The following is a 25,295-nucleotide window of genomic DNA, read 5'->3' as shown; positions in this document are numbered from 1 at the left end:
AAACATGTTGACACATTTCCAGTGAACATGGTTGGGTTCAATTAGGATTGCAAACTCTTGAAATAAAAATATTCTGATGACTCGGAAGAGAGTGGAGGTGGAGCTCGGAGCAGATCTGAGCTGCGAAATGAGTCCAGAACTTTGGGGCTGGCTGGGTCTGTGGTGGAGTGCGGCAGATTGGGAGTATGTCATAGACAGATGCCGGCTACTCACCTAAAGTGCACAACTAAAAAATAAAAAAAGGGGGGGGGGATGGCTTTTGGCCCCCAAGCAGAAAACTCAGTAAGGCCCTTTTTCTGTTTGATTGGTGACCCTAGCCTCCCTAGAAGGAAAGCTGTGGTAGTTTCATCTTGACAACCAAACCTGCTGTTGCTTTTGGATGCTAAGTGAGATAGGCTGAAGTGAGTGGAGTGAAAATTTTAAGTGTTTTATCAAATTCGTTGTGTAGATATAGGGAGTAGGAACATCTGTGGTTTCTGTGTTAGCAATTTGTTAAGGGTCATAGAACCTTTGGTCTTTCTCCCAATTGTTTATGTGTATAAGAATCTACAATTAAGGTTTCACATCTGTTAATATCAGTTTATGCTTGCAGATATGCTTTTAAAAATTGCCCCCCCTCTTTTTGATGCAAACTAACCAGATCAAGAGCTAATATAACAAACATTCCCCAGTGTTGCAGGATGAGCAAGTGGCTCTTCCTTTGAAATGGTAAACCCTGCTATCTTTAAAGCTGGAGTTTGTGTAAATGAAGTTCCGGGCAGATTGTGTCAGGTGGTGTTTGTTATCATTGGGTAAGAAGTTCTTACTTGTGTATTTGCAGCAGGAGAGAGTGATTTGTAAAGACACAACAGGTTATGACCATAGATTAGGGAGAGCTGGAGCATGGAGAGCTGCTTTACATGGAGAAAGTAGAAGTGCTCCATGTTATATCTTTCTTGGACTGGATCAGGCAGGGCATGCTATGATTAGGCAAGGACGGTGTTCTTAATTCCAGATTAACATTTTTTAAAATGCCACAGGCCTTTCCATTTATTTTCTCAGGACTTTGGCATGGGCCGATTCCAGACGGCCCTCCCCATGCCGAAACGTCGCCCGTCGTCGCGCGAAAAACGCGAAGGATCAAATTAGAAGTGCTGAATGAAATAAAAGAAATTCCCAGTTGTCAGTTAGCAGGAAAAAGCAAGACAGCACATAGATGATTATCAAGTACTCTAGATGTCTTCTCTAGTCTCTATGTGTTGTGAATAAATACATTAATGGAGCATTTTCAGTTCAACTTCTACTTCAAGTCTATGCAGGTCCAACCAAAGATGCACTAAGTTTTCTCTCTATGGTCAGGAATCTGCATATGCTCTTTTTTTTCAGGGATCCCAGTTGTGCAGAGACTGCCCTACATGCATACAGTTGTACAAATGTAGTTCTGTTCCCTAGACTGACAGTCTAGTGTAACAACCTTGAACCTCTCCCGACCTGGGAGCCAACTTTTTTAAAAAGGCGGCAACATAGCGCTCACTAAATTGCAAGCACAAGTCAGGGGAAGTCACATGACAGAAAGAGGGGGGCCCCTGCCTATGCTAAAAAGGCATCTTTTCCACCACAGAGTGACCACACCACACCTTACTATCTACTATTCCTCTAAGCATTTGTGCCAAGAAAGGGAGGATGTGAGACTTTGCTCTGTATGCATGTGCACCAGCAGCATGTCCTTCCAAAAAGCAACAGAAAGAAGTGGCAGCTCTGTAGGTGCTTACAGCCTAGCAGGTGGGGCTTCATTATTCACCTAAAGACCCCTGACCCATGGTTTGAAGAGCACCAGTCTAGTAAACATCCTTTGCCGTTGTGAACTTACCCCTCCCTGCACACCCTTTTAATTTGCCTTGCACAGTATGAATATGGGGAGCTCTTTCATTGTCCAGGCAGCTTTCATTCCCTCTTCACAGAAGCTTGTCATGCAAGAAGAAATTTTTTGCAGCTTCCTGTCCTCTCTGTAATCTCATTGTGTACATGTTTGCTTGGAGTAAATTCCACGGAGTTCAATGAGACTTACTCCCAGGTAACTCTGCACAGAACTGCATAGGCTCCTGCAGTTTTTCTTATTCAGGCAGGAGATTCAAGGCATTCCCCTCACCCCCCCCTTTTTTTTGCCAGATCGGGTAGTGAAGCTTAGTTAAATGTGCTAATGCTTATTCACATTGGCAAGGTTTTTAAATAACCCATTTGTTTTAAGTCTTGAGAACTGTGGACACAGTCTAGTCCAGTTGGTTTAGATTTAAGCATGTGCTTAACTTTCCCCTTAAAATCATTTGAGCTTGTTTAACTCTGGCTGGATCATGCTCCATGTTAACTATTTAATTAGAAGTGGAAGATGGAGCCTGTGGAGGAAGCCAGTTAAAGATAAATCCTTTGTATGGCCATTCTTTTTACCACTCGGGAAGTTTTTTTCCTGCTTTGCTTTCTGCTTCTTTCCCAAGGGTAAATCTCCCTGCAGGAGAGAATCTGTGCTGTCAATAATGCTGCTAATGATTTAAGTCAAGGAAATTACACATATGCAGCCACAGAGGAGAAAGTTCTCTTTGCCAGTTTTTATTACAGTTGAGGGCAGGGAGGAGTTCGTTTAACGTGCCCAAATATTTTTTGTGCGCTTGGGGGGAAACGGCAACAGGTTTAAACTGTGAAGGGGTGTTCCAAAAGGCTTCTTTCTGCCTTAGTATGTGTCTTGGTCAGGTATGTTTGTAACACCCAGCTCTCTTGCAGCTGAGAGCGTGTCAGGCTCTGCAGTAACTTTGGGATGAACTGGGAAGCAGGCTGCTGGGGTGGGTGGGTGGGGGAGGACTTTGTTAGCCACACCTCCACTAGTTTTACATTGCTTGGAAGAGAGCTGAAAGCTTCTCAACCTCAGAGCTCCGGAGGACAGATCAATGTGAATTCTTCCATTCACCACTCACTGCTGCACAGCATATTCCTTCCCCCCAGAGCAACATTTTAATGGCTCGAGCTGTACAGAATATTGGGCTCCTGCTGTTGCTGTCCTGTAGCATATCAAATGCCCAGGGCTGGACAAGTTGGCTTTGGAGGAGTTCAGAGAAAACAACCCTCCCTCCTACAAAAGCTGTTGATACTGAGGATCAGACGACACATCAGCTTGCCACATCCGAAGCGACCACCTTGAACATCCCCCCTGAAAGCACCACACGGCAAACAGGAAGAGTATGGAATATATTCACCCTTAAGAGGCCAGATCTGACTACAGACACGACTGTCCCTACAACAGCTACTGCATCTCCTTCTGAGCTGGGAGGCCGAGAGGGAAATATTGCAGGGGTAGGGGCTGAGATACTAAATGTGGCTGAAGGAATCAGGAATCTGGTTCAGCAATGGGATAAAACAGCAACTAAAGGGACAGAGAGGACCGAGGCACCGCCAGTGACAGCTGGTGTTTTGGAAGCATCACCTCTTCATGCAGTGGAGCTTGTTGCTATCCAGAATGTTACTGCCAACTTGACAGACAACATGCAGATCTTGCTGGAAACTCAGCAGCCCCAACTTGCTCTTTCCGTGACTACAAAGCCCAACTTTCTATTGAACAAGACTCAAGTTCTGTTAAAGAAGCCTGAGACTCCACTCCCAGGTAGTGCTGCTTTCTCATTTTCACCAGATGATCAAGCCAGCAGGGATGTGTTGGCTTTTCAAGAATCCACAGATGCAGGGCAAGAAGGTGCTACCCCTCCAGAACTAAGGGCAAAGCAGGGAGCTTTCTCAGAAAAACGAGGAATTGTATCCAGTGCAAATGCCTTGGAATTGCAGACGCCTCAGGCTAATGGCAGCGTGCATGTCGGAATTACATCCAAGGTGGTGGGTGCTTCAGGCAACTGGCTATCCCTTTATGTTGCAAATTCAAACCAATCGGCCTCTGATGGCAATAGTACCCATCTCAACCTTAAAAATAATCCCTTTAAGCATTCTGGGATACCAGTAGCTGGTGCAAATAAGAACTACTCTAGTGATTCTGTTTCTATGCAACTAATGCATAGAAATGCAACTAATTTAACGGATTTTTCCCTTGCCAGTAACTCTGAATCTCTTGAGTTTCTACTAACATACACTATGCAACATTTTAGCAATAGTAGTACAGGGCTTCCTTCCTTCTTTTCTGGATTGACTCCAGCAGCTGGCCACTGCTTGCCCTTACCAACCAAGCTGTCATATTGCAACAACCTGGGCATGAAGCATTTCCGAGTGCCGAATTATTTGCATCATGGCAGTGTGGAGGAAATTCGGGCTGCTTTGCATGAGTGGGAGGGGCTTCTTAAATCTCGGTGTCACCGCTACTTGGAGTGGTTTTTCTGCTTGCTACTGGTACCTGGGTGTAACGCTTCTCTTCCAATAACACCTCCACCATGCCGGGGATTTTGTGAGGCCCTGAAAGATCTTTGTTGGATTCATTTGAAAGAGGGGCATCTTCCGATATCATGCGACAGTCTCCCAGCGGAGGATGGTGTATATTCATGTGTGTTTGTTAATGTTTCAGCAGGTAATGTAGCAAGGGTTTTGTTTCTTATCAACTCTTTCTTCTCTATCAGGTAAGCACTCAATATGGGCTCTGGAATTAAAAACGAATGGTCTGTTAAACCTTAACACATGATCATCTACATCTTTCAGGGAAATGGGAAAAGAGTGTTGAAAGAAAAAAAATCATTACTCCCTAGGTGAAGGGCAAATGTCCAGTGTTTATTGTAAAGGATCTCCCTGACATGAGCCATACTTTATAGCATGGGTAGCCACTCATGGCACAGGCAATGAAGAGGGAGGACATGAGACTTGCAAGCCAAGATAAGAAGCTCCATTTGCCTAGGTATGGCTAAGAATTAAATTTAATTCTGTTTGCTCCCTGGCCAAGCATTATTTCCTGCCCCATGGCTCTATAGGCTAGAGGCAAAACCACACTAAAGCACAGAGGCCACATATCAATATGTGTGGTGTAATACAAGTAGGTTGGGGAAATCCCATTGCTGCTTATGCCCCTTCTTCTTTCTCCCTCCTCTGCCTCTTTCTTCCTCTCTTCCTCCATGGTTTCTTTCTCTCTGGTTCTGCTGCCACTCCCCCCCCCCTCCCGTCTCTCAGGGACATCCCTACTGCTGCAGTATTGTTTATTGGGGGTGCTGTGCCACCACCAAAATGGTGGCTGAGATCTCCTAACATAGCAACACCAGATCTCATTCCTTTCTGTAACTTTTTAAAATTACATTTTTTTTTACATTCCAGATTTATATGCAAATGTGGGACTCCCCCATGCTGATGAGTGATAGGAAAACCTTGGTAGTCAAATATGTAAAGATAACTTTTTAAAAAACGTGAGTAAGAGAGCAAGAGAGCATAGGTAGATTTTGATAAATGCTTCATTTGTATGTTCTATACCAAGTGAGTCCACTTTTTAATCTCACACTTGGAAAATAATAAAGGTTATATTATTCTTTCAATTGGACATTTAGCACCTTTACACTTGAATGGTAATTCATTTTTTCTTCTCTCTATCTCTGCTGCATTGGTAACTGCATTTGAATCCTGATATCCCAGAATCCAGCTGAAATCCCAGCTTCATTTTTCAAAGTTATCACTATTGTAACAGACCAGTATCTCTGACAGCAATTTTTCATCACCTTGTACTAGGTGTTTCCACATTTCCCACGTCTTGGAATTTCCCATTTTTTGTACCACGTGCTCCCACTTTAGTATTCCAGAAAGCAAGTTCCTGCAAGGCATGAATAGTTCAGGGTGTCTCTGTGATGTCTGAAATTTCTACTGACAGAGAGATCATCTGTAGTCTACCAGAACTTCAGAGTCATCCAATGAAATTGGCAGTAGATTCAGGAGAGAGAAAAGAAGTATTGCAAGCAACATATAATTAATCCATTATAGAATTCATTACTGGAGGATGTTATGATGGTTGCCTTTGAAAAGGATCAGACAGATTCATTGTTGATGTCTATCCATTGTTGATAAGTTTACCCTAACTGCATCATTGTATTGTTTGTCTTTAAAAGTCTGAGAGTAGAATATGGGTCAGATATGACTGCCAAAAGACCTACTTATTCCCCTTCTGTCTACTAGTTAACTATATAATGCTTGTTTAGAAAACCTCTTGAGAGAATGTGATACATACATGTAGACGAGGCAACTCCTGTTCACAATCCAGTTAGGCAGAAGGATTAGGGCTGATTAAATATTTGCAATGGGAACTTTAAAAAAAGTTTGACTCCGAGCTTTTGAACATTATTGAAAGCTGTAAATCCATTTCTGCTCATCTCTTTTACAGAAGCCTTGAGTAGACAATCCATACAGTGGATGAATGGCTTTTCTGTCCATACCAGTAGTCCTATTATTATTCCAAATGCACTGTGAGAGCGCTGTAAACTGCACCCAGTACTGTCCTACGGCTATATTTTTTTTCAGAAGAAAGTTGGAAATAGTAGAAAAGCTATCATTCAGGGACTCTGTTCTTCTCATTGAAGAAGGCCACGTTCCCTGGGATGTAGTTTGATAATCACTGATCTATGCTTCTTTTATTCTTTTATGATAAAATATAGTTGTTTGTTATATCCAAATCACAACCTGTGTTTGTTCTCTTGCCTTCAAATCAGGATTCTGAAGGGGAAAAAAGGATTAAATTGTGGCTTGGTTTGGAGGCAAGAGAGTAAGCCATTGGCTATAATTCAGAGCACGTGAACTCAAAGGTTTGCAATGCTTGTCCTTGTAACAACAAATTTTGATTTGTCATTATGTGTGCACCATGCCTCTGTTTCTCACAGCCAACCAGAACCAGTGTGGTGTGGTGGTTAGAGTGTTGGACTAGGTCCTGGGAGGCCCAGGTTCAAATCCTCACCCTGCTATGGAAGCTTGTTTGGTGACATTGGACCAGTCACACATTCTCAGCCTAGCCTACCTCACAGGATTATTGTAAGGATAAAATAGAAGAGAGGAGAGCGATATAAGCTGCTATGGGTCCCTGTAGGGAGAAAGGCAGAATATAAATGAGGTAAATAAATCAGTCTCTTACAGTCACAAACAGGCATGATGGATATATTCATAATGGAGATTCAGTTTAGCTGCTGTAGTAAATAATTGTCTATATACCTGATGTATCTGAAGAAGTGAGCTGTGGCTCACGAAAGCACATACCCTACCACTAATTTTGTTAGTCTTATTGGTGCTACTGAACTGTTGCTCTTTCCCACTGCCTATATACTTTTCCTCCTTGAGTTTAAGCTAATGTCTGAAGCATGGGACAACTAAAGGCAAGAGGTTTTTTTGTTGTCTGAATGATCCTCTATGGAATTGATACACTTAACTGGAAGTTTCAAGACACTTAGCCAGTTACTGTGCATCCAAACTCGTTCCTACAGGCACACTTTTAAGAGCTGTATCTGTGTCTGAACATATATGAAACCTGATATTTCATTTTTATCTCAAGTGTCTAGATGAACTCCAGAAATGGGCCTTAGTGTTGATGCATCTTGTCTTTAAAGATAGATATTTGCACTGTACTAGATCATAGAATATGTTTTACAAGAATTTTTGCACGTTTCACTTGTGAGAACACTGCAGTGACCTTGGCCGATTCCAGACGGCCCTCCCCATCCTGAAACGTCGCACGTCATCGCGCGGAAAACGCAAAATATCACGTTTTTCTGCGCGACAACGCGTGACGTTTCGGGATGGGGAGGGCCGTCTGGAATCGGCCCTTATTAAAAATAATATGATCAGCTACCCTTTTTCTGTTCTAGGATTTTTCTAGCTTTCTTGGAGGAGTGCAGTTGTGTGGCTCTGCATCCCATCATGCTCTGATTTGCTTCAGACAGGCAGCAGGGATTTTCTTTCATTCCTTTTTATAGTTCTCTTAGCCTGGGAGCATTTCTCAAGGGAATCACCAAGACATTCTTGTGTCTCAGGGTCAGAAAAGCCCAGACTGCATTCTTGGATGCCTTAATGCTCCACTTTCTTTCAAGAAATGATCTTTGCACAAAGAGTCCTCAGAATGAAGTAATATTCATTAATGCTCGTCAGGCTTGCTGAAGGCAGTATCTGCATTGTCAGAGGAGTGTCCTATCTCTTTTGCTTTAAAATTCTTAACTGCCTCTTGTCAATCCAATCCACTGGATCCAAAGCATCCTGAATGATTTTTTTGTCTGATAATTTAAAACACCCATACAAGATAAGAAATTTGCAAGAGAAAGTATATTTTATAAAGGCAGAATGCTACTTAGATGCCAGTTAAGCATGCAAAAATACAAAACAGAAACTGAAATGATCCAAAATTTACAATGTCATTGCAAATATACATTGTTTGAATACTTAGCACTGTCATCCTGCATATATCCAAGACTCTGACTATATTCTTCTGCATCATGCTTGCAAATCATATGGGACTGTATCACTTCAGAATCATAGTATCAGGTGGGTAGTTGTATTTAGTCTGTGGTAATAGAACAAAATTTGAGTCTAGTAGCACCTTAAAGACCCATAAAGTTTTCAGGGTATAAACGTGTGTGCATCAAAGCTCACTTCATCAGATACAAATGAGAATGAAGATCCCCGTGTCCTTATATCCATGTCAGAAAGTGGGAAGGGTGTTACAAAGAAGCGCCCCTTGGAGTCATGATTCAAAGGTACAATGCAAAACATAATCAGCTTAGAGCAATAAGATATGCATTGAGGTAGGAAGAGCAGAAAATTAGCATCTGTAACGAGATAAGAAACCTATGTCTCTGTTCAGAGGGATGAGATAAGAAGCCTATACCAGGGGTGGGTGGGGGTGGGGGATCCATTGTCCTGAGTTTGTTGATGATTTCAAGTTCAGCAATCTTCTGTTGTAATCTCCCTTTGAAACTTCTTGGTAAGAGTACTCGCCACTCTTAAGTCAGCAACGGAATGTCCTGAACAATGACATGTTCTCCCATTGGTTTCTGAGTATTGTAATTTTTAATGTTAGACTTATTCGTGGTGGCGATGGAGAGTACTGTTTAGTCATACCTAACTTATGGTGACCCCTGGTGGGTTTTCATGAAAAGAGACTAACAGAAGTGGTTTGCCATTATCTGCCTCCGGTCTTCGTTGAAGGTCTCCCATCCAATTACTAATCAAGGCCAATCCTGCTTGTTTCTTAGATTGGGCTTGCCTGGGCTATCCTGATCAGGGCAATGTTAGACTTACTTATTTTGCAAAACATGTACTCCACCTTTCTGCCCTCACAAGGGCTACCAAGGTTAACAATTAAAACTTACATAATAAAATTACCTTTAAAACCATTGAAATCAACCCAAAACAACATCAACAGTTTATTAAAGCAATTAAAACCAGATCTTAAAAACATACTAAGATATAAAAACAACAATTAAAACATTTAAAACAATTTAAACATTGGGCAAGAGGGAGGAATCACTGAGGGAATGCCAAACGAAACAAAAAAAGTTTTCACTCACTGGCAGAAGAAGGCAACAGAAGGGGATAGACGAGTCTCCCTGGAGAGAGAGTTCCAGAATTTTGGTACCATGACCAAGAGGGCGCTTCCCAAGTTGCCAGATGCCTAATCTCAGGAGGCGGGGCACCCAAAGCAAGGCCTTTGAAGATGACTACAGTGATTAGGTAGACTCATAAGGGGTAGACATTCCTTCAGGTATGTTGGTCCCAAACCATATAGGACTGTACCATCAATTGTGCCCAGAAACATACTGCATGCCAGTGTCTATAGGACAAGACTGGAGTGATATGGTCCCTATGACCCACTGCAGTCAACATCCTGGCAACATCATTCTGCACCAATCAAAGCTTCTGAATACTTATCAAGGGCAGCCCTGCATAAAGTGCATTGCCATAATCTAATCTTAATGCAACCAGGGCATGCACCCTGATCTTTTCTGCCCAGAAAAGGCTGCAGCTGTCTGTTTATTTCTTTGTGTAGGGTCTAGAGATGGGCACGAACTGAAATATGAACCAAAGTTCGTGATGAACTGAGCCGGTTCATGGTTCGCGAACCGGCAGTTCATCAGAGCCCATTTCTCACGGACCGCCACGAACTTTAGGCTGGTTTTTTTGGTTTGTTTTTTGGTTCGTCACTGCAGACAGCCTGGTGCCGATCAATCAGTTTCCTAGGCAACAAGGGATGGACTTCCTGCAGACCTTCTGCTGACCTGGAAGTGGCCTTCTGCTGGCCTAGAAGTGACCTTCTGCTGACCCAGAAGTGATGATTTGCTGACCTGGTTGTGATGTTTTCATGAACCAAATGAACCAGTTCGCAAACCGGGGCAGCTTAATGAAAGTTCATTGTTTGTGGTTCGTGAAATGCAACAAACCATGAACCACACGGTTCGTTTTTTTTTTATGGTTCATGCCCATCTCTAGTAGGGAGGGACTGGCCTCTTTATCCACAGCAGAGAGTAGAAGAGTAGAAGGACATTGTTGATAATGGTGTATATACTGTTGGAAGATTCATTTGCTCATCTTCCAACATTATATATGTATGCAATCAAGTGTCAACAGTGTCCTTCTACACTTTACATTGGATAAACAGGAAAAAATGCACGTAAAAAGTATTTTGTTCTTCTTAGTCTTTAAGATGTTACTGTACTCTAATTTTGTTCAGGAATCATGTAGGGGATTTCATGTTTAAATATGCCCCCTGTTACAAACTATAGATGGCAAACCTGTCCAAGAGAAGTGGTCTTAGCCCAGCCTTTTCTGTAATATATTAATTTGATATATTCAGGGATTTTATTAAAATGAAGGTGGGAAGGTTTTCAAGACTTATTTTACAATCAGAAGGATCATCCTTTCTCTTCCAGACATAGATGTCTCTGTATTTGCTAAGATGAATATTTGTGCATTTAAACAACTCTCATTTAATTAAAAAGTTTTTTAAAGTTTTTTCTAAACTTAGCCAGTCTCTTGAAAACTTAAATGTATGTTTGAACCTGTTTTTAAGAGTTGTGTTTGTTAGACAACAAACATGGCATTTAGGTATAAGTTTTATTGTCAGTAACCTTTTCCTTAAGGGCTTGGGCATATACCTCCTTTTTTGAAGAAGTTCCTGAATGCTTCACCCTGCAGGTATTTGTTGGGTAGTTCCTGATATAAGTACAGTTAAAGTTCACAGAAAAAAAGATGATAATGGCCTTGAAAGTTGAAGGTTAGAAGAACTCTTTCCTTTCTCTTCGTCATTCTATTCTTGTCTAGATACCTTCCAAATCTGAAGGTCTGGCTAATCCTCCTACTTGTCTTTGCCTGAATAGCCTCTCTGGCTCCCTTAACTGTCTGCTTTGAAAGCTTGGAAGAAGTGATGATGGCTAGTGCGATACTATGGAAAGAGCACACAGAACTGCCCTAGTTATTGCTGCTTTCCCCAGCTCTAAAGGTGAACAACTCTAATATGTACAACTTTGGGCTATAAAAAGTTCAGCAAGGATATCTGGCTGCGTCTTGTGGTTTTAAAGAGCCAAGAGCAGCAGTTAGGGCTGTATTGTGGGATTATTTCCAGCAGAGTGAAACACCATGCCATTAATTGCTTGCTTGCTTAGTGAATTTTGTTCCCTTGGTAACCCAAATGCACAACTACTTTGTCTATCTGCTAGATTAGTTTTACGCAGGCCATTTCTGCTAGTACCTCTTGAATGTTTTTAGATGACAGCATCTAAAATGTGTTGTGTCCACTTTTGTTTCCTTTCCTCTCCCCATATTTCCAGGACCACAGGAATGGTTTAATCCCCAGTTTATTTTGAGTAGGTAGGTAATTGTAGTCCCCTGTGCAAGCACTGAGTCATTACTGACCCATGGTGGGACATCACATCATGACGTTTTCTTGGCAGACTTCTATTACAGGGTGGTTTGCCATTGCCTTCCCCAGTCATCTACACTATACCCGCAGGAAACTGGGTACTCATTTTACCAACCTCGGAAGGATGGAAGGGTGAGTCAACCTTGCGCTGGCTACATGAACCCGGCTTCGGCCAGGATTGAAATCAGGTCGTGAGTAGAGCTTGGGCTGCAGTACTGCAGTTTACCACTCTGCGCCACGGGGCTCTGTATTTTTTGAGTAGTTCCATACTAAAAGAAATGGGTCTATTTAAGTATGCTAGGAGCTAAGAGTGGAACTGTTTCTTGGTATTGAGGATTCAAGGGAGACCTGTTGGACCTGTGGGATTCCAGTTGTTTTAGCTGGCCTGTGCACCTGAATCTCAGTAGGCACCTTATTATATCTCACGGCATTTGACCTTCCAAAATAAAGTAGACTGTATGTTTCTAAATGGATTATAACATGATCTTCCCCCCACTCATTCCCCAAGCGCTAATTGCCAGCTCAGAATGCAATCTTCACACTGAAATGGCTTTTCACGCCTTCTCAGCATTGCTGGCCTCATGGAAGAAGCTCCAGGCTCAATTATAGAGGTCAGTGAGAGATGGGAGGCCAGCATACCAAGTGGGGCAGAGGGCATAGCAAGGGCCCTCCTCTAGCAATTTCAGCACAGAAGGGGCTAAGAATGAGGGCAATTCAAAGACTTTTAGTTAACCTGTCCAATGTTATGAGCTTCACAGGTGATATTTTACCAACTTTTCAGGAGACCAGGGCAAATGTAATATGTCTGAGCTTAGTCGTGATACCCAGAAATGTTTTCTGCTGAGTTTCCTCTCTTGCTAGTACTTTACACCCTGACAGCTTGGTTTTTCAGAGCATAGCAAAGTCATGCCAATTCACATTCCTTTTCTCTGAGCCTTTGTAGGGCATTGTGGAATGAGCTCCAACATGCCTGTAGCTTCATTGATCCCCCTTTCCTCTTCCATGCTGTGGCAGAGTTTGTGAGCAGAGGGAGTAGCCATGTCAGCAGCAAAGCCCTTGACTTACGCAGTGCTTATTACAAATGTCCCTCTTGACTTAACCTGAGAGGGATTTCTCTTGCACCTTCCTTATAAACAGAGATGATTAAGAGTTAATTTTTACCCAATACCTTAAAGCACATCCATTGACTATTACTCCACTGTGTCCTGATTCTCCACAGCGACAAAATGTTTTTGTTTGTGGATCAATATTTTCCAAAGGTTGCTGGCTAGGGTCAAAATGTACTTTGGGGTGGGGGTGGGGGTTGAGTTCATTTTAGTGCATGGAGAGATCGTATTTCATTTTACGCTGTGCTTGCATGATGATGATGCTGGTGGCAGAAGGAGCAAGGCAGCCTGAGCAAAGGGTCAGAATTGAAGGGAAGGGTGGTGGAAAATAGAAGGCTGGCCTTCTAGACCAATAAAGGTAGCACTGTGTACAGTGTAGAACACAGACATGGTGCAGTCCCTGACTGAAAATCTTTAGAATTAAACTTAGATAGAAAAGACTGGGAAGGTGCGACATCAGGGATTTGCAATGAGTGGTAGTGGTAGTGAGATTGAGGCTCAGATGGAAGAGAAGGGGCAGGTAATATTGAGGGTGCTACATTCCTGTGTTTTATTGGGCCAAGTGCCCGTAATAATCTGTGTGTACTTAAAGCTGATGAGTATTGTATGTGTACTGCTAACAAAAAATAGCATGAGAAGTGACCCAGCAGCTTGGATAGTTCAAGAAGGGCTTTAAGAAATGGGGTACAGGAAAAGGGCTTCATGGCCAGAGACAAGAAGGCAGTCAGCATGGCAGAAGCCACAATGCCAAGAGAAAATATGGAACACTTCAGTCCTCTGGAACATGCCGTTGTTGATCTAAAAGTCCCCAGTCCTCTGCAAAAGAACTTTTCAAAGGGAGACTTCAGTGTAAAACTCCTCAATAAGAATTTACCAAGAAGTTTGGCTGTAACACTATCTCTCAAGAACTTATACTAGAATAAAAACATGTTATTCTTCAAGGTGCCATAAGGCTACTTTTGATGCAACTGCCTAATTCAACAACCTTACTGGAAAAGCCAGGAATCAGAGAAGAAAATTAAGGGGACAGATGAGCTTCTATTAAACGGAGGGCGCAGGAAGCTAATGTAAGGTGTGGCAAGCAGGGAGATGCATTCAAACTGGTGAAGCTTTAGAAGTTAGGATAGGGTCTTGAAGCTGATGTAAAGTGTGATAGTAACCTTAACAGCAGAAAGTTGCTTAGCTAAGTTTCTCTGAAGCTGAAGTCCTTGGCATTTAGCAGCTGCCACTGAACGGAAAATCGATACCAAATTATTGAAAAACACGCCTTGCCCATTTTATATGACACACAGCATTTTGGCTTCAGCCTTTTCAGATGGCTGTGGTTTGGATTAAAAGTGCATTCAGTGGAACTTTTCTGTATCTCCAGGGTGTATAATGTACAGAAGCTTTGTGGCAAGGTTTGTTTGACTAGTCAACAAATATATATTGACACACTTACATGCTGCTTCAGCTCAAGTGATTGAGAAGATAGACAGGCTTCTCCAGGGAGGCATATGTGGTTGCTGGGTGAGGTAAACAAACTCTTTCCTCAAGCATGCTCACTGATGCTTAGTTTATGAATATGTTATAGTGGTGAGTGGTGACAATTCCAGTCAAATGTTATGGATGTTGGCATTTCCTAGTGTATGCCCTGTTCTTGCTTGTCTGATCTACACTGGTTGTCTGATCCTGCAAAGTTGTTGGCATGGCTAAGGCTGCATTTGTGCCAGCCAGTGTCATCACTGGCCAGTGTGTTGCTGGCTTTTGCGGCTGCTGGCAATGTCAGACAAAGCTCTGCTGCTGTCAGCAATCTTGGGCAAGACTCAAGACCAGACTGGCTGCTGCTGTTGCTGCCGCTGGCTCCAGACATGCTGGTTTTGGACATTCACTGCTTTCACACATTCGCAAAATGTATCTTGAGTTCCCATCTAAATGTCAACATTTACCACCTTTCAGACGTTGACTAAAATATATTTCAGCTTGGCCAGAAGAAGAAATAACAAGCGATGTCCTTAATGATATGGGTAGCTAAGTATCTCCCCACTTCTAATATACTGATTAAAGTTGCTGGTTGCTTATAGAGCGTCTATTTTTGTAGGGTTATTATTGTTAATAAGATTTTCATTATTGTGTTATCTAAAGACCTCAAAATATGCCATAAATTGATGTACCCATGCTTTCTCTCATTTTTCAAAATATGTGCACTGGTGTTCTGCGGTGAGACAGAGAGAGTGCCGTCTGCTGAATTCTCTCTCTTTGCTGCATTTCACAGGATTGGAGACACCTGCCTAAGGGAGAGTAGCTGTTATGCAATTTGAGTATTTTTTTGGCTTAAAGTATTTTTAGACAAGAAATGAACCTTATACACTTTCCTCAGATCCTTAAAAAATATTACCTCATCTCATACTTGCCCTCTCTCCTTTCAGAGTTCTGCTCTGACCATGGTCATAACATTCTTCTTCAAGGATTTTGGAAATTTGCTTATGTTTATGTGGTGTTTTTGTCATTATCTGTGAATCTCGCCTTCCTCTTTCTTTTATCTCATATAATTTGGTAATATATGGTTTTATAAGCTGTGGTAAAAACACATATACTGTGCCTACAGGATATGTTATTAAAAATCCTCAGAAATAAGTAAAACAGTACTGGCCAAAATTACTTGTACAACAATTTTTTGCCCCAAGTGTTACTTGGACTTTGTTAACCCATCAGTCCTCATCCTGGGCAAGGGGCAAGATGGCTTTAAAGGGAGTTTAAACAAATTCCCATTGTGGAGTGAAAGTCTGACTTTTTAAATCTTTGGTGAGACTCTAGTTGAGGTTGCTTTCAGGGGTAGGGGAGAGGAAGAAGATTATATCAGTAAATGAAGTGATTTCTTTACAAGAAATGGTCCCAAGATGGTAAATAAGTAGCCTCAGTTCTTTACTAATATTCATTGTCTGCCTCAATCTTTATCTGTGCCAGAATGCCCCTCCTCAAGTCAGTGCTATTTGCAGTGTTCCCGCTAACGTGCGCTGGTGCACAATCGTGCATAAAATGTTCCCCCCCACCAGCGCACAACTGAGAAGCCTGGTGCACAGAGGAGTGCCCTGGGCCCTGCCTTCCCTGTTTCCTGTCTGGAAGGCCTAGTGTGTCCCCAGCCCTGGTGCGGAGGAAGGGGGAGCTGTAGGAGAAGGAAGTGGCAGTGGGCAGGCGGCCAAGCAGCCTCTCCGCCGTGCCTGTCGAGTGACCTCTCTGTCCTGGCACCGGGAGCTGGAGGAGGTGGTGTCAGTGGGCAGGTGAATGAGCAGCCTCTCCTTCCTGCTGCCAGGAGCTGGAGGAGGCAGCAGTATGGTGGGTAAGTGACCCAGCAGCCTCTCCTTCCCAGTGCCAGGAGCTGGAGGAGGCGGCTGTGTGGTGGGCAGGTGGCCTCTCGGCCATGCCCACCGAGTGGCCTCTCCTTCTCAGCGCCAGGAGCTGGAGGAGGTGGTGGTTTGCAGAGGCCAGGGGCTAGAGTGCAGGGGCCAGTCATGACCAGGGAGCAAAGAATAAACAGAGTCCAATGAAAGGGTCAGTGTTCCAGAGAACCCACAGGTCAGGTTCAGTCCAAGGGTCAGAGTTCCAGAGTTTGAGCAATAGCAAGGCCAGTGCAGCAGCCGTAAAGTGTACTAGTTAGTTCCACAAACTGCTGCTCTTTCCAGCCATTTTTATGGCAAAGTCTTAATGAGCTAATCTATCAGCCACTTACAAGGCAGACATTCTGAACTAACTCATTCATCCTGATCATTTGACAGCTGTCTCTGGCTCATGAGCCTTGCACTCCTTCTGCGTCCTTGTAGCTCTAGCTGTCTTTGAAAGCATTGGCGCTGCAAGGATGTCGGCGAAGAGGGCAGGAAGACGTGGGCTTCTGCAGTCTTGTTATCTACTTCTGAGTTCCCTGAAGATGAGTCTGTTACAGCTGAAGGTTGTGCTAATTGATTAGCTGGCAATTGCTGTTCATCAGACTCAAGGTCAGCTGCAGCTGGGTCAGTGTGTGTGTGTGGGGGGGGGGCGTGAACTGCAGGCAGCTCTTTGTCTGATGACTCTTCACTGAGCACAGGGCAAGGCGTACTCACGACACAGTGTTTTTCTGGATGCCAGTGGATGTTCTGCAGTAAGATTAAAGTATGGCGATCAACGCTTTGCTTTATCAGCTGTAGTACTCACAGCACTAAAGGTGCACGAACCCAGCCTTTCACTAGGCTCGCATGCATGTCTCACTCCCTGTTCCATTCTCACACTGAGAATTGTAGGTAAATCCTAACCTTGGTTACCTGTGATGTACATATGCAGGCCTATGTGTTAGACCTGCATATGTACATATGTTAGGGAGTTAGTGCCCTCCCCAGTATCTTGGATCCCAAACCAGGGAAGCTTGATTAGGAGGTTGGGAGCTTACTCAACCCGTCTGTAGCTTTCCCCACCCAAATGAATGACTTTTGGTGCTAAACTGTGTCTTTACGTTACTTTAACAACAACAATAATAATAACATTCAATTTATATACAGCCCTTCACAATGACTTAACACCCACTCAGAGTGGTTTATGAAGTATGTTATTATTATCTCCACAACAAACACCCTGTGAGGTGGGTGGGGATGAGAGAGCTAGAAGCTGTGATTGACCCAAGGTCACCCAACTGGCTTCAAGTGGAGGAGTGGAGAATCAAACCCGGTTCTCCAGATTGAAATCCTGCGTTCTTAACCACTACATTGCTCCATGGAAGCAAACATGTTGGCTTTTGCTGTGGAGTGATAGATCTTGTGGCAGCTGGACATTGTTTCCTCTAGGTTATCCTGAGTATAACACACAGATATCAGGAGCTGAACTGACTGTGCAAGAAATGCAGTCCTATACCATGAGAACCCAGCTTGCCTTGGACAGGGGTGGAGATGGAGGTAAAGGCTTGACTCCTGTGTCAGGTAGCAGTGTGGCTGTGGGAAATGTGGGGCTAGGGTGGCTCAGCAAAAGGAATAAGAGATTCCAGCCAAAACACTGCCGTGTCATCCATGCTCCATTACCCAGTTCTGTTCATAAGGTAAGCCTTAAGCCATTTCTTTCTATATATGTCTTTCTATATATTTACAAAGCAGCTGTTTTCTCCGGTAGGTCCGATCTCTGTAGCCTGGAGATCATTTGTAATTCCAGGACAACTGCAGGCCGCACCTTGAGGGTGGTAACCCAAGGGTTTCACCTAGGGATACCAAAGTGCCTGTCCATTTCTGGCAGCACATGAATATTCTGGATTTGGGTCACCTTGCAAACTGTTCTTGCCTCATCCTGTTTGATATTTAGAAACCATGTATGAATGACTGTTGTTTCTAAGCGAGAAACAATACACATTAGTTTGTAGTTTATGTTTGTATAGTTGTAGACTGAAATACATTTTTTAAAAAAGGAGGCACACTCACAACTTTAATGCAAGTTATTGTTTCGGCTCATTAAGTAGATTTTTGGCTCACAGCACTGCACAGCTTAGAGGGAACATTGGATTTGGCATATTTTGAACCCCTGGCAACTGCTGTCTGCAATGTAAAGAGGGAATAGGCTGCTTTAAGTATAGTGGGAGCATGAGATTGCTATGTGCCAATTTTTTCTTGCCCAAGAAAGAACTATTTGTCCAATTTAGCTGCAGTCAGCCTCCATGTAAGGAGAAATGCCTACCCCCAACTAAGCTCTTTGGGTGGCGTGCCATAGGTTTATTAAAACAAAGTTAGATCCAGTTTCATTTGCATTCCCAGAACTGGGGAGCCAGCAGGGTTGAGAAACCAGCCGCTTAGTCTAACAATCCGTAGTTTAAGAATTGCATCCGTATGGCAATATTGAGGCATGTGGGGAACGTCCTAGGAAAAGGCGTGTGGCTGTTCTCTCCTGCTTCATTGAATGTTTATACTGCTGCTATAGAAAACCTGTAGTTTGGACTTCCCAGGTCACACAGGTTCCTAACAGCTTTGTTGAACTGTGTAAACCACCGGCTACAAAGTTCATATATGCTGGAACATGTGGTGCAACATACTGGTTTAAAAGTATGATGTGAGGGTCCCTGGTTCAATCTCAGTGCAAGCATGAATTCACTGGGTCATGAAGATCTAGAGTGAGTGATAAGAATGAGGCTGCTTTTTCTCAGCCCTTCCCTCTCACCTTGATCTCCAAACTGAGACTAAAGACTCTGTAGTTTAGGAAGTCTTAAATCATTATTTCTTGTGATGTCTGAATTTGGGTCCTTTAGCAAATTTGAGTTTGTTTCTTGCCCACATATTGAGATTCTAAACAAGGATTAAATCATGTTTTAGAATTCTGGGTTGTTAATGTGCAGAACTTTGTTGCCACAGCAAATTGATGTAAGATCAAAGATTTCCTAAACAAGAAAACCCTCAATCTCAGCTCTGCACATGGGGGGGGGGGAGGGAGGGAACAAACCCAGCAATACATTGGTCTCATTCTTATAATGAAAAAGAAATGCAATGTCTGAATGCAGCCAGGGTGGAATTATATAAGCCAATGCCTTCTTGAATAGCAAGCCTGTTAAGGTACTATATGAGCAAAGTTCATTTGTGCATCCTGTCTGTGTCCAATGGACCCAAACCAGCCAGGTGGCTATCACTAAAAATTTCTACAAGATCAGTAAGGAGTGTTATATCTTAATATCTGGCTTGAGTCTCAATGAGAAAGGCATCATAAAACTTGTTAATTTCTTGAGTGAAGTAGTTTGCTTTTCTCCCCTGGCTATGTTGCTTTTGTATTGTGAGGAATAATAACGAAGAATTCAAAGAGGGTGGTATTGCTCTTCTACAAGTGGTACACTAATCTGTTCTTCAAGAAAATTATCCAGTTTTCAAGTTGGTAGATTCTGAGTCTGTTGCTCACGTAGCCTTGCTTGTGTTACAGACTTTTCTTAAGGTGGCCAAAGATTAATGGGATCAACAACAGAAAACATTTGATGGTGACTAGAACAAGGACAGACACAGCAAAGAGGTTCTTCTTAATTATCTGGCTGCTAACTTCTTATTGAAGCATCACACAGGGAAAGGTGCGAAGGTATATAGCTGGTCCCCCCCAAACACAAAGAAGGAAGGAAAGTTTGCACCTTGGGCAAAACATTTTATTATACCCCTATGTTATTCCTACATATCTCTTGTTACTGGGTCTGTGTGGTCAGCTGCTAGAATTTTTTGTGGTGCCAAATGCCTGCCTTCCTCAACCACAACTCCTAAGACAAATTGGTTAGGGAGTTTCATAGCACTGCACTCCACATCACAAAACAGCCAATGAATAATGAGTGCTACAGCACTGAGTGGGACTCAAAGGCTTAATTGACCTGTACAGCTATTTGTTTAATTTTTTTAATTTACAAAATGTATACCATGCCTTTCTTCCCTCATAAGGGCCACCAAGGCAACTAACGAATTAAAGCATACTCGGATTAAAACAACGAAATTAACAACATGGCCATTTTCTTTTCTTTTTCAGTGGGTTTTTCTGTTACAGCTTTATGGCAAAATGGCCACTTGATCAACATCATCTAAATTTTTAAAAACTATTCAAGCTAATTGTTGGATACACAAAAATTGAAGATGGAAGTCTTCAACAAACTTCAATTTGTTGTCTTATTCATATGCAGGTGCCTTAATAAATTGAGGGGTTTTTGTATCCCAGTAACCAAGACTCTTATTAACAGGTTAACCCTGACCAAGACTCTTATTAAGAGGTTAACCATGACTAAACTCTCATTTTCTGTGTAAGAAACCAACCTCTGTTTAAGGTGCATGCATTTGGATACCCCAACAAATCAGAGTAGTGGAAGAGTCCCATTTTCAGTCTTTGCACTCGGTTTGAAGAGGCTGGAGTTTACATGTCTGAGAGCTAAGCCCTGGCCCATTATTAAAAGATATCTGAAGTTGACATATGCATAAGAATGCCAGATGGCTCCCCCATCCCATTATTGCTGCAAAGGAAGGGAGAGAGGAAAATGTGGAAAGTTTGGCAAGGACGAAGAGGAGAAAAAGAGAGGAATGCAAAGGGTAAGGGCGGCCATTAGAGACGGCTGGCCTGCAATCCACTTTCAGAGGCTTCACAACCCCCTTTGAGGTCCTGACGCACATTTTGGGAAAACGCTGCTCTAGTATGTTCTCTGGTTGGTTCTGCCCAGGTGAAGCACGGACACCTCTCCAAAAACAGTTACAAGTAAATAACTTTTTTTTTTTACCCTCTGATTTTTTAGGTAGGGTTAGAAGGATTATTTTCTTTTAACAACAAAGTTTCTGCTTCTTAAAAGAACATAGAAAGGAGTTTCAGCAACTTTATAATTTGAAACAGCCAGTCCTCTCTCTTTTAATGGCACCAATTCAGGGCAAAATATTTGCATCCTGTCCCAAACTTGCTGGCCTTCATGCCGTGCAACTTTTACAGCTGTCAAGTAGATATAGTAGTCTATTGTAGTCAGAAACCTTGGAAAAAATCTTTGGTCAGGTCTGGACATGAATCCAATTTGTGCAATCTGTTTCATAGAGTGTGCAGCATGCTTGCCTGATGAACTCAGTGTTCCTCTTTATCCCCACGACATGTGCACATGCATACATACAAACAAACAAATTATTCAACTACGATTTGCACCATTTATTTAGTTGCTAATTTGTGAAACAAAACCTTTCTATCAGCTGTGAGATTCCTCTGGACTTAATAAAGGATTCCTCCTTTACCTAGTGAATATAAAAATTGTACATTGCTGACTTTTAAGCAAATACAGTTTTCTTAAATGCATATATGTAGCACGAGGTTTGTAACATTTCCCCCCCCCCCTCTATTTGTTGAGTCTACACTTGCAGCATAATGAGATGGAGAGATACTGAAGTGATAGAGTGATTGGTACCATTTCAGGCTAGAGAAGGAAGAATCCAAGTATTCTTTGGGTATACTGATCGGTCTTGTTAAAGACACATGTCCAAATAATTTCGCAATGTATTCCATCTCTTTGTCGAAGGCTTTCACGGCCGGAGAACGATGGTTGTTGTGGGTTTTCCGGGCTGTATTGCTGTGGTCTTGGCATTGTAGTTCCTGACGTTTCGCCAGCAGCTGTGGCTGGCATCTTCAGAGGTGTAGCACCAAAAGATCTTTTGGTGCTACACCTCTGAAGATGCCAGCCACAGCTGCTGGCGAAACGTCAGGAACTAAAATGCCAAGACCACGGCAATACAGCCCGGAAAACCCACAACAACCATTATTCCATCTCTGTGTGTTTTTACAAGACTCTTGGGATTGTACTAGAGAAGTATTAGACTGATCACAACTGGGAACAGAATCACCATATTATCAACACATAAAAAGTGGGAAGAGGGCATAGCTAAGTCATAGATCATGTAGTTTGCATGCAGAAAATCCAAAACTCAGTTCCTAACATCTCTCCTTCAAAGGATCTCAGGCAGCTAGGCAGGAAAAAAAGACTTCAGATACACTAAAGATCTGTTGCCATTCAAAGCTGGCTGGGTTCGTCATTCATTGTTAAGACGTGCATGTGTTCAAAGACCTCATGTGAATTGTCCTGTGACCCAAAGCTGTTTTATAAAGTACAAGCTGGCCATTGCTGCAAGATCTGCTCTGGGAGGGGGAAAAAGCATCTGGGGAGGGGGAAGAAGCATCTGGTAATTTCTTGATTGCTCATCCTTTTAGAGCCATTAATCTTACTACTGGCAGCTTGAGAGTCACGGCAGACACAAGATTATCTTTGTTCACAGTATAAGTGCTGGGCAGGGTCAGAAAGCAGCACTGTCCTGGAGTCATGTGGGGTGTCCCTTTGCTATTTCCTTTGGGCTGTAGGTCTGACAGCCTCCCTTTATGTTACTCACTCAAGCGTGGGAGTGAAGGATCATTGCCTACACATTTTTATCTATTTGCCTGAAGTTGCACTTCTGTACGGTTTCAAGCAGCCTATGGACCCAAACATAACATATGCAGAGTCCAGATGGCAACATTTTATGCACTTCATTTTTTTAAAGGCGAGATGGTCTAATTTTCACCCTCCTGATTTTTCAGTGGGAAAGAATGTTTTCTGTTGACTTCAGTTTTCCCCTTTCTGTGCCAGCATTTTGTAGGAACACCCACGGCATGTCTGATTTTACTGGCCAGGCACATTTCACATTTGTTAGGCTGTTTGTTTTTTTTTTTTTGAGCTCATGCAGCTTTGAGTACACAATAATGCAATTGCACTTAAGACTGGGTCAGTTCATAAGTCAGTTAGCCTAGATATTTGTTAATGTTTCTCTCAAAGGCTGTGTAATGTTTCAGGTACAGGTGGCATTGCTAGAGGGAAAACTTGCTCCTTGATCTGTGACAAATGTATTCACCCCCTCTTGCTTTATATAGTACAAACAGAACTTTTTTAATGTGGAGTTTTCTCCCAGAATATGGGAAGAGTTCTGAGAATAGAATCATGTTTTACTGACCTGGAGTAAACCTTTCCCACAATGGTGAATTGCAGTAAAACAGCTGTTAATTGATATTTCCCCTTCAAGTCTGTGTATTTGATTAAAGTTATCTTTCTGTGCAACGTAATCTTCTTTTTCCTTGGCAATGGATGCTTTACAGGTGGTAGGTATCAGATTAATAGCCAGCTGGAAATCAAACCTATGTTGGTATTTAAGCCAAAATACTTGGGAAAACCTTCATGTTTTTACTTCCTAAATGTTTGTATCTGTTTGCTTTTGATATTGGATTTAAGTCCTGACTATAGGACCCTCATTTATTTGTTTCAGCTTTTCTTTTAAGCATCCCTTGAGTGTACATTTCTACCCCTTTGGATTTATTATGTCAGGTTCTGTTGTATTTTTACATTTAGAATTCTCTTGATTTAACCACAATACATTCTTTGAAATAAAATTTCAAATGAAAATTAGAGAAGGAACTCACACTGGTTGGCTCCAGCCCGAAGTGGACATGTGTTAGGAAAAAAATCTCACCCACTGAGTGGGTGACAGAGAAGAGATATACAGCAGTGCCAGAAGAATAAGACATTTCTGTGAGGATCAGCAAGCACATAGCCAGATGTTCTGCTTGGGAGTGGTAAAAAAAACACAACGCTTCTGGATGAGAAAACACCAACATACTTAAAGAAAACTAGATGCATTTTTTAAATAATGATTTCTATTTCCATCGAAAACTCAAAAATATACAACTAGGTCAGGGGTGTGGAATGCTGCTGTAGGAGACTTTCCCATGTAGTGGAGGGAGAGAGTTTGCAAAACTCTGAGTGACTTGTAAGAGAGAAGCAGGATTGGAGCTGAGTGCCTTCACATCAGTAGTTGAAATCCTTACATTCTGTGTGTCAGTTGTGTTTGCTGCAGCTTTGCTGTAGATCCATTGCACACTAAATACAGCAAATGTTAAGTGGCCTCCAAATAACGTCTTTGATACATTTCAGGGAACAAGGTTCTGTTGTAGCTTCCCAGTGTTTCCATGTGTCTGTAGATATGCATCTCCTATTACTAACTGTAGTGCTTCCTCTGGCCAAAGTGATCCGTGCCCATCCATGTAACCGCTACATTATATTACTGAAGTATGCTCTGTGTGTTCAGAAAACTGTTCAGAAGCTTCAGTTAGTTTCAGAATGGAGCAGCAAGGTTGCTAGTGTGTGTTAGTTACAGGTAGCATATTATATATGTACTTAATGATCTTCACTAGCTGCCTTGGTCTCTTCCAAGGCCTGGGATCACTTACTGGCTCCCTTCATGCATGCATGTCTCCTGTAGTATGCCTTCATGAGGTCACTTCCGGTGCATAGTGTTTTCACTATGTTTGGGACTGATTCTGGCCCTGGCACAATGCCATCACTTCCAGTCACGCCAGAAGTGACATCATTGGCTGGTGTGTGGGAGAGAGTGCATGTGTCTATTTTCCCAGCCTCCTGCCAATGACTGGCAATCAGCGAGCAGAAGCAGGCATCCCAAAGAGATTGCTCACCACCGATAGGCACCTGGGAACTCTGCAGATCGTTGGGAGGAGGCAGGTCCAAAAAATGGGAGAGCGCCCTGCAATGATATCACTTTGTGGTGTTCTACAGGGATCCGTGATGACATCCCTTCTAGTGCGACCCAGTAGTGACAGCATTGCACCAGGGCTGATTCTTTAGAAATCAACCTAAAACATAGTAAAATGGTAAGTTATCTGCACCTGCTAAATGCCAGGGGGACCTGGCAACCTTAGAGTGAGTATCAGCACAAAATAGTGGCATGAAGTACTGGGGTAGACTTACTAATCTCCAGGTGGGGCCTGGTGTTCTCCCAGAAATACAACCGATCTCCAGACTATAAAGATCATCCCTTGGAGGCAATGGCATCTTTGGCAGGTGGTCTGTATGGCATCATATGCTTGCT

At 42.6% G+C, this 25,295-nt stretch overlaps 1 protein-coding gene across 2 annotated transcripts in view; it reads left to right on the top strand.

Annotated features, from left to right (window-relative positions):
• The first annotated feature begins 2,913 nt into the window (after positions 1–2,913).
• The window catches only part of COL18A1 (collagen type XVIII alpha 1 chain), a 134,272-nt gene continuing 111,890 nt past the window's right edge, over positions 2,914–25,295 (top strand). Inside the window, exon 1 of one of the 2 annotated variants that reach the window (XM_054971541.1) lies at positions 2,914–3,628. In XM_054971541.1, coding sequence (XP_054827516.1) covers positions 2,986–3,628 — 643 coding nt within the window. In that variant the 5' untranslated portion in view covers positions 2,914–2,985. Of the gene's footprint in view, positions 4,532–25,295 lie in introns of both variants that reach the window. The other variant, XM_054971540.1, reaches the window with a different exon arrangement.

The sequence above is a fragment of the Eublepharis macularius genome, chromosome 2 (genome assembly GCF_028583425.1).
Source record: "Eublepharis macularius isolate TG4126 chromosome 2, MPM_Emac_v1.0, whole genome shotgun sequence".
NCBI lineage: Eukaryota > Metazoa > Chordata > Lepidosauria > Squamata > Eublepharidae > Eublepharis > Eublepharis macularius.
This window is presented reverse-complemented; position numbering and strand designations above follow the sequence as displayed.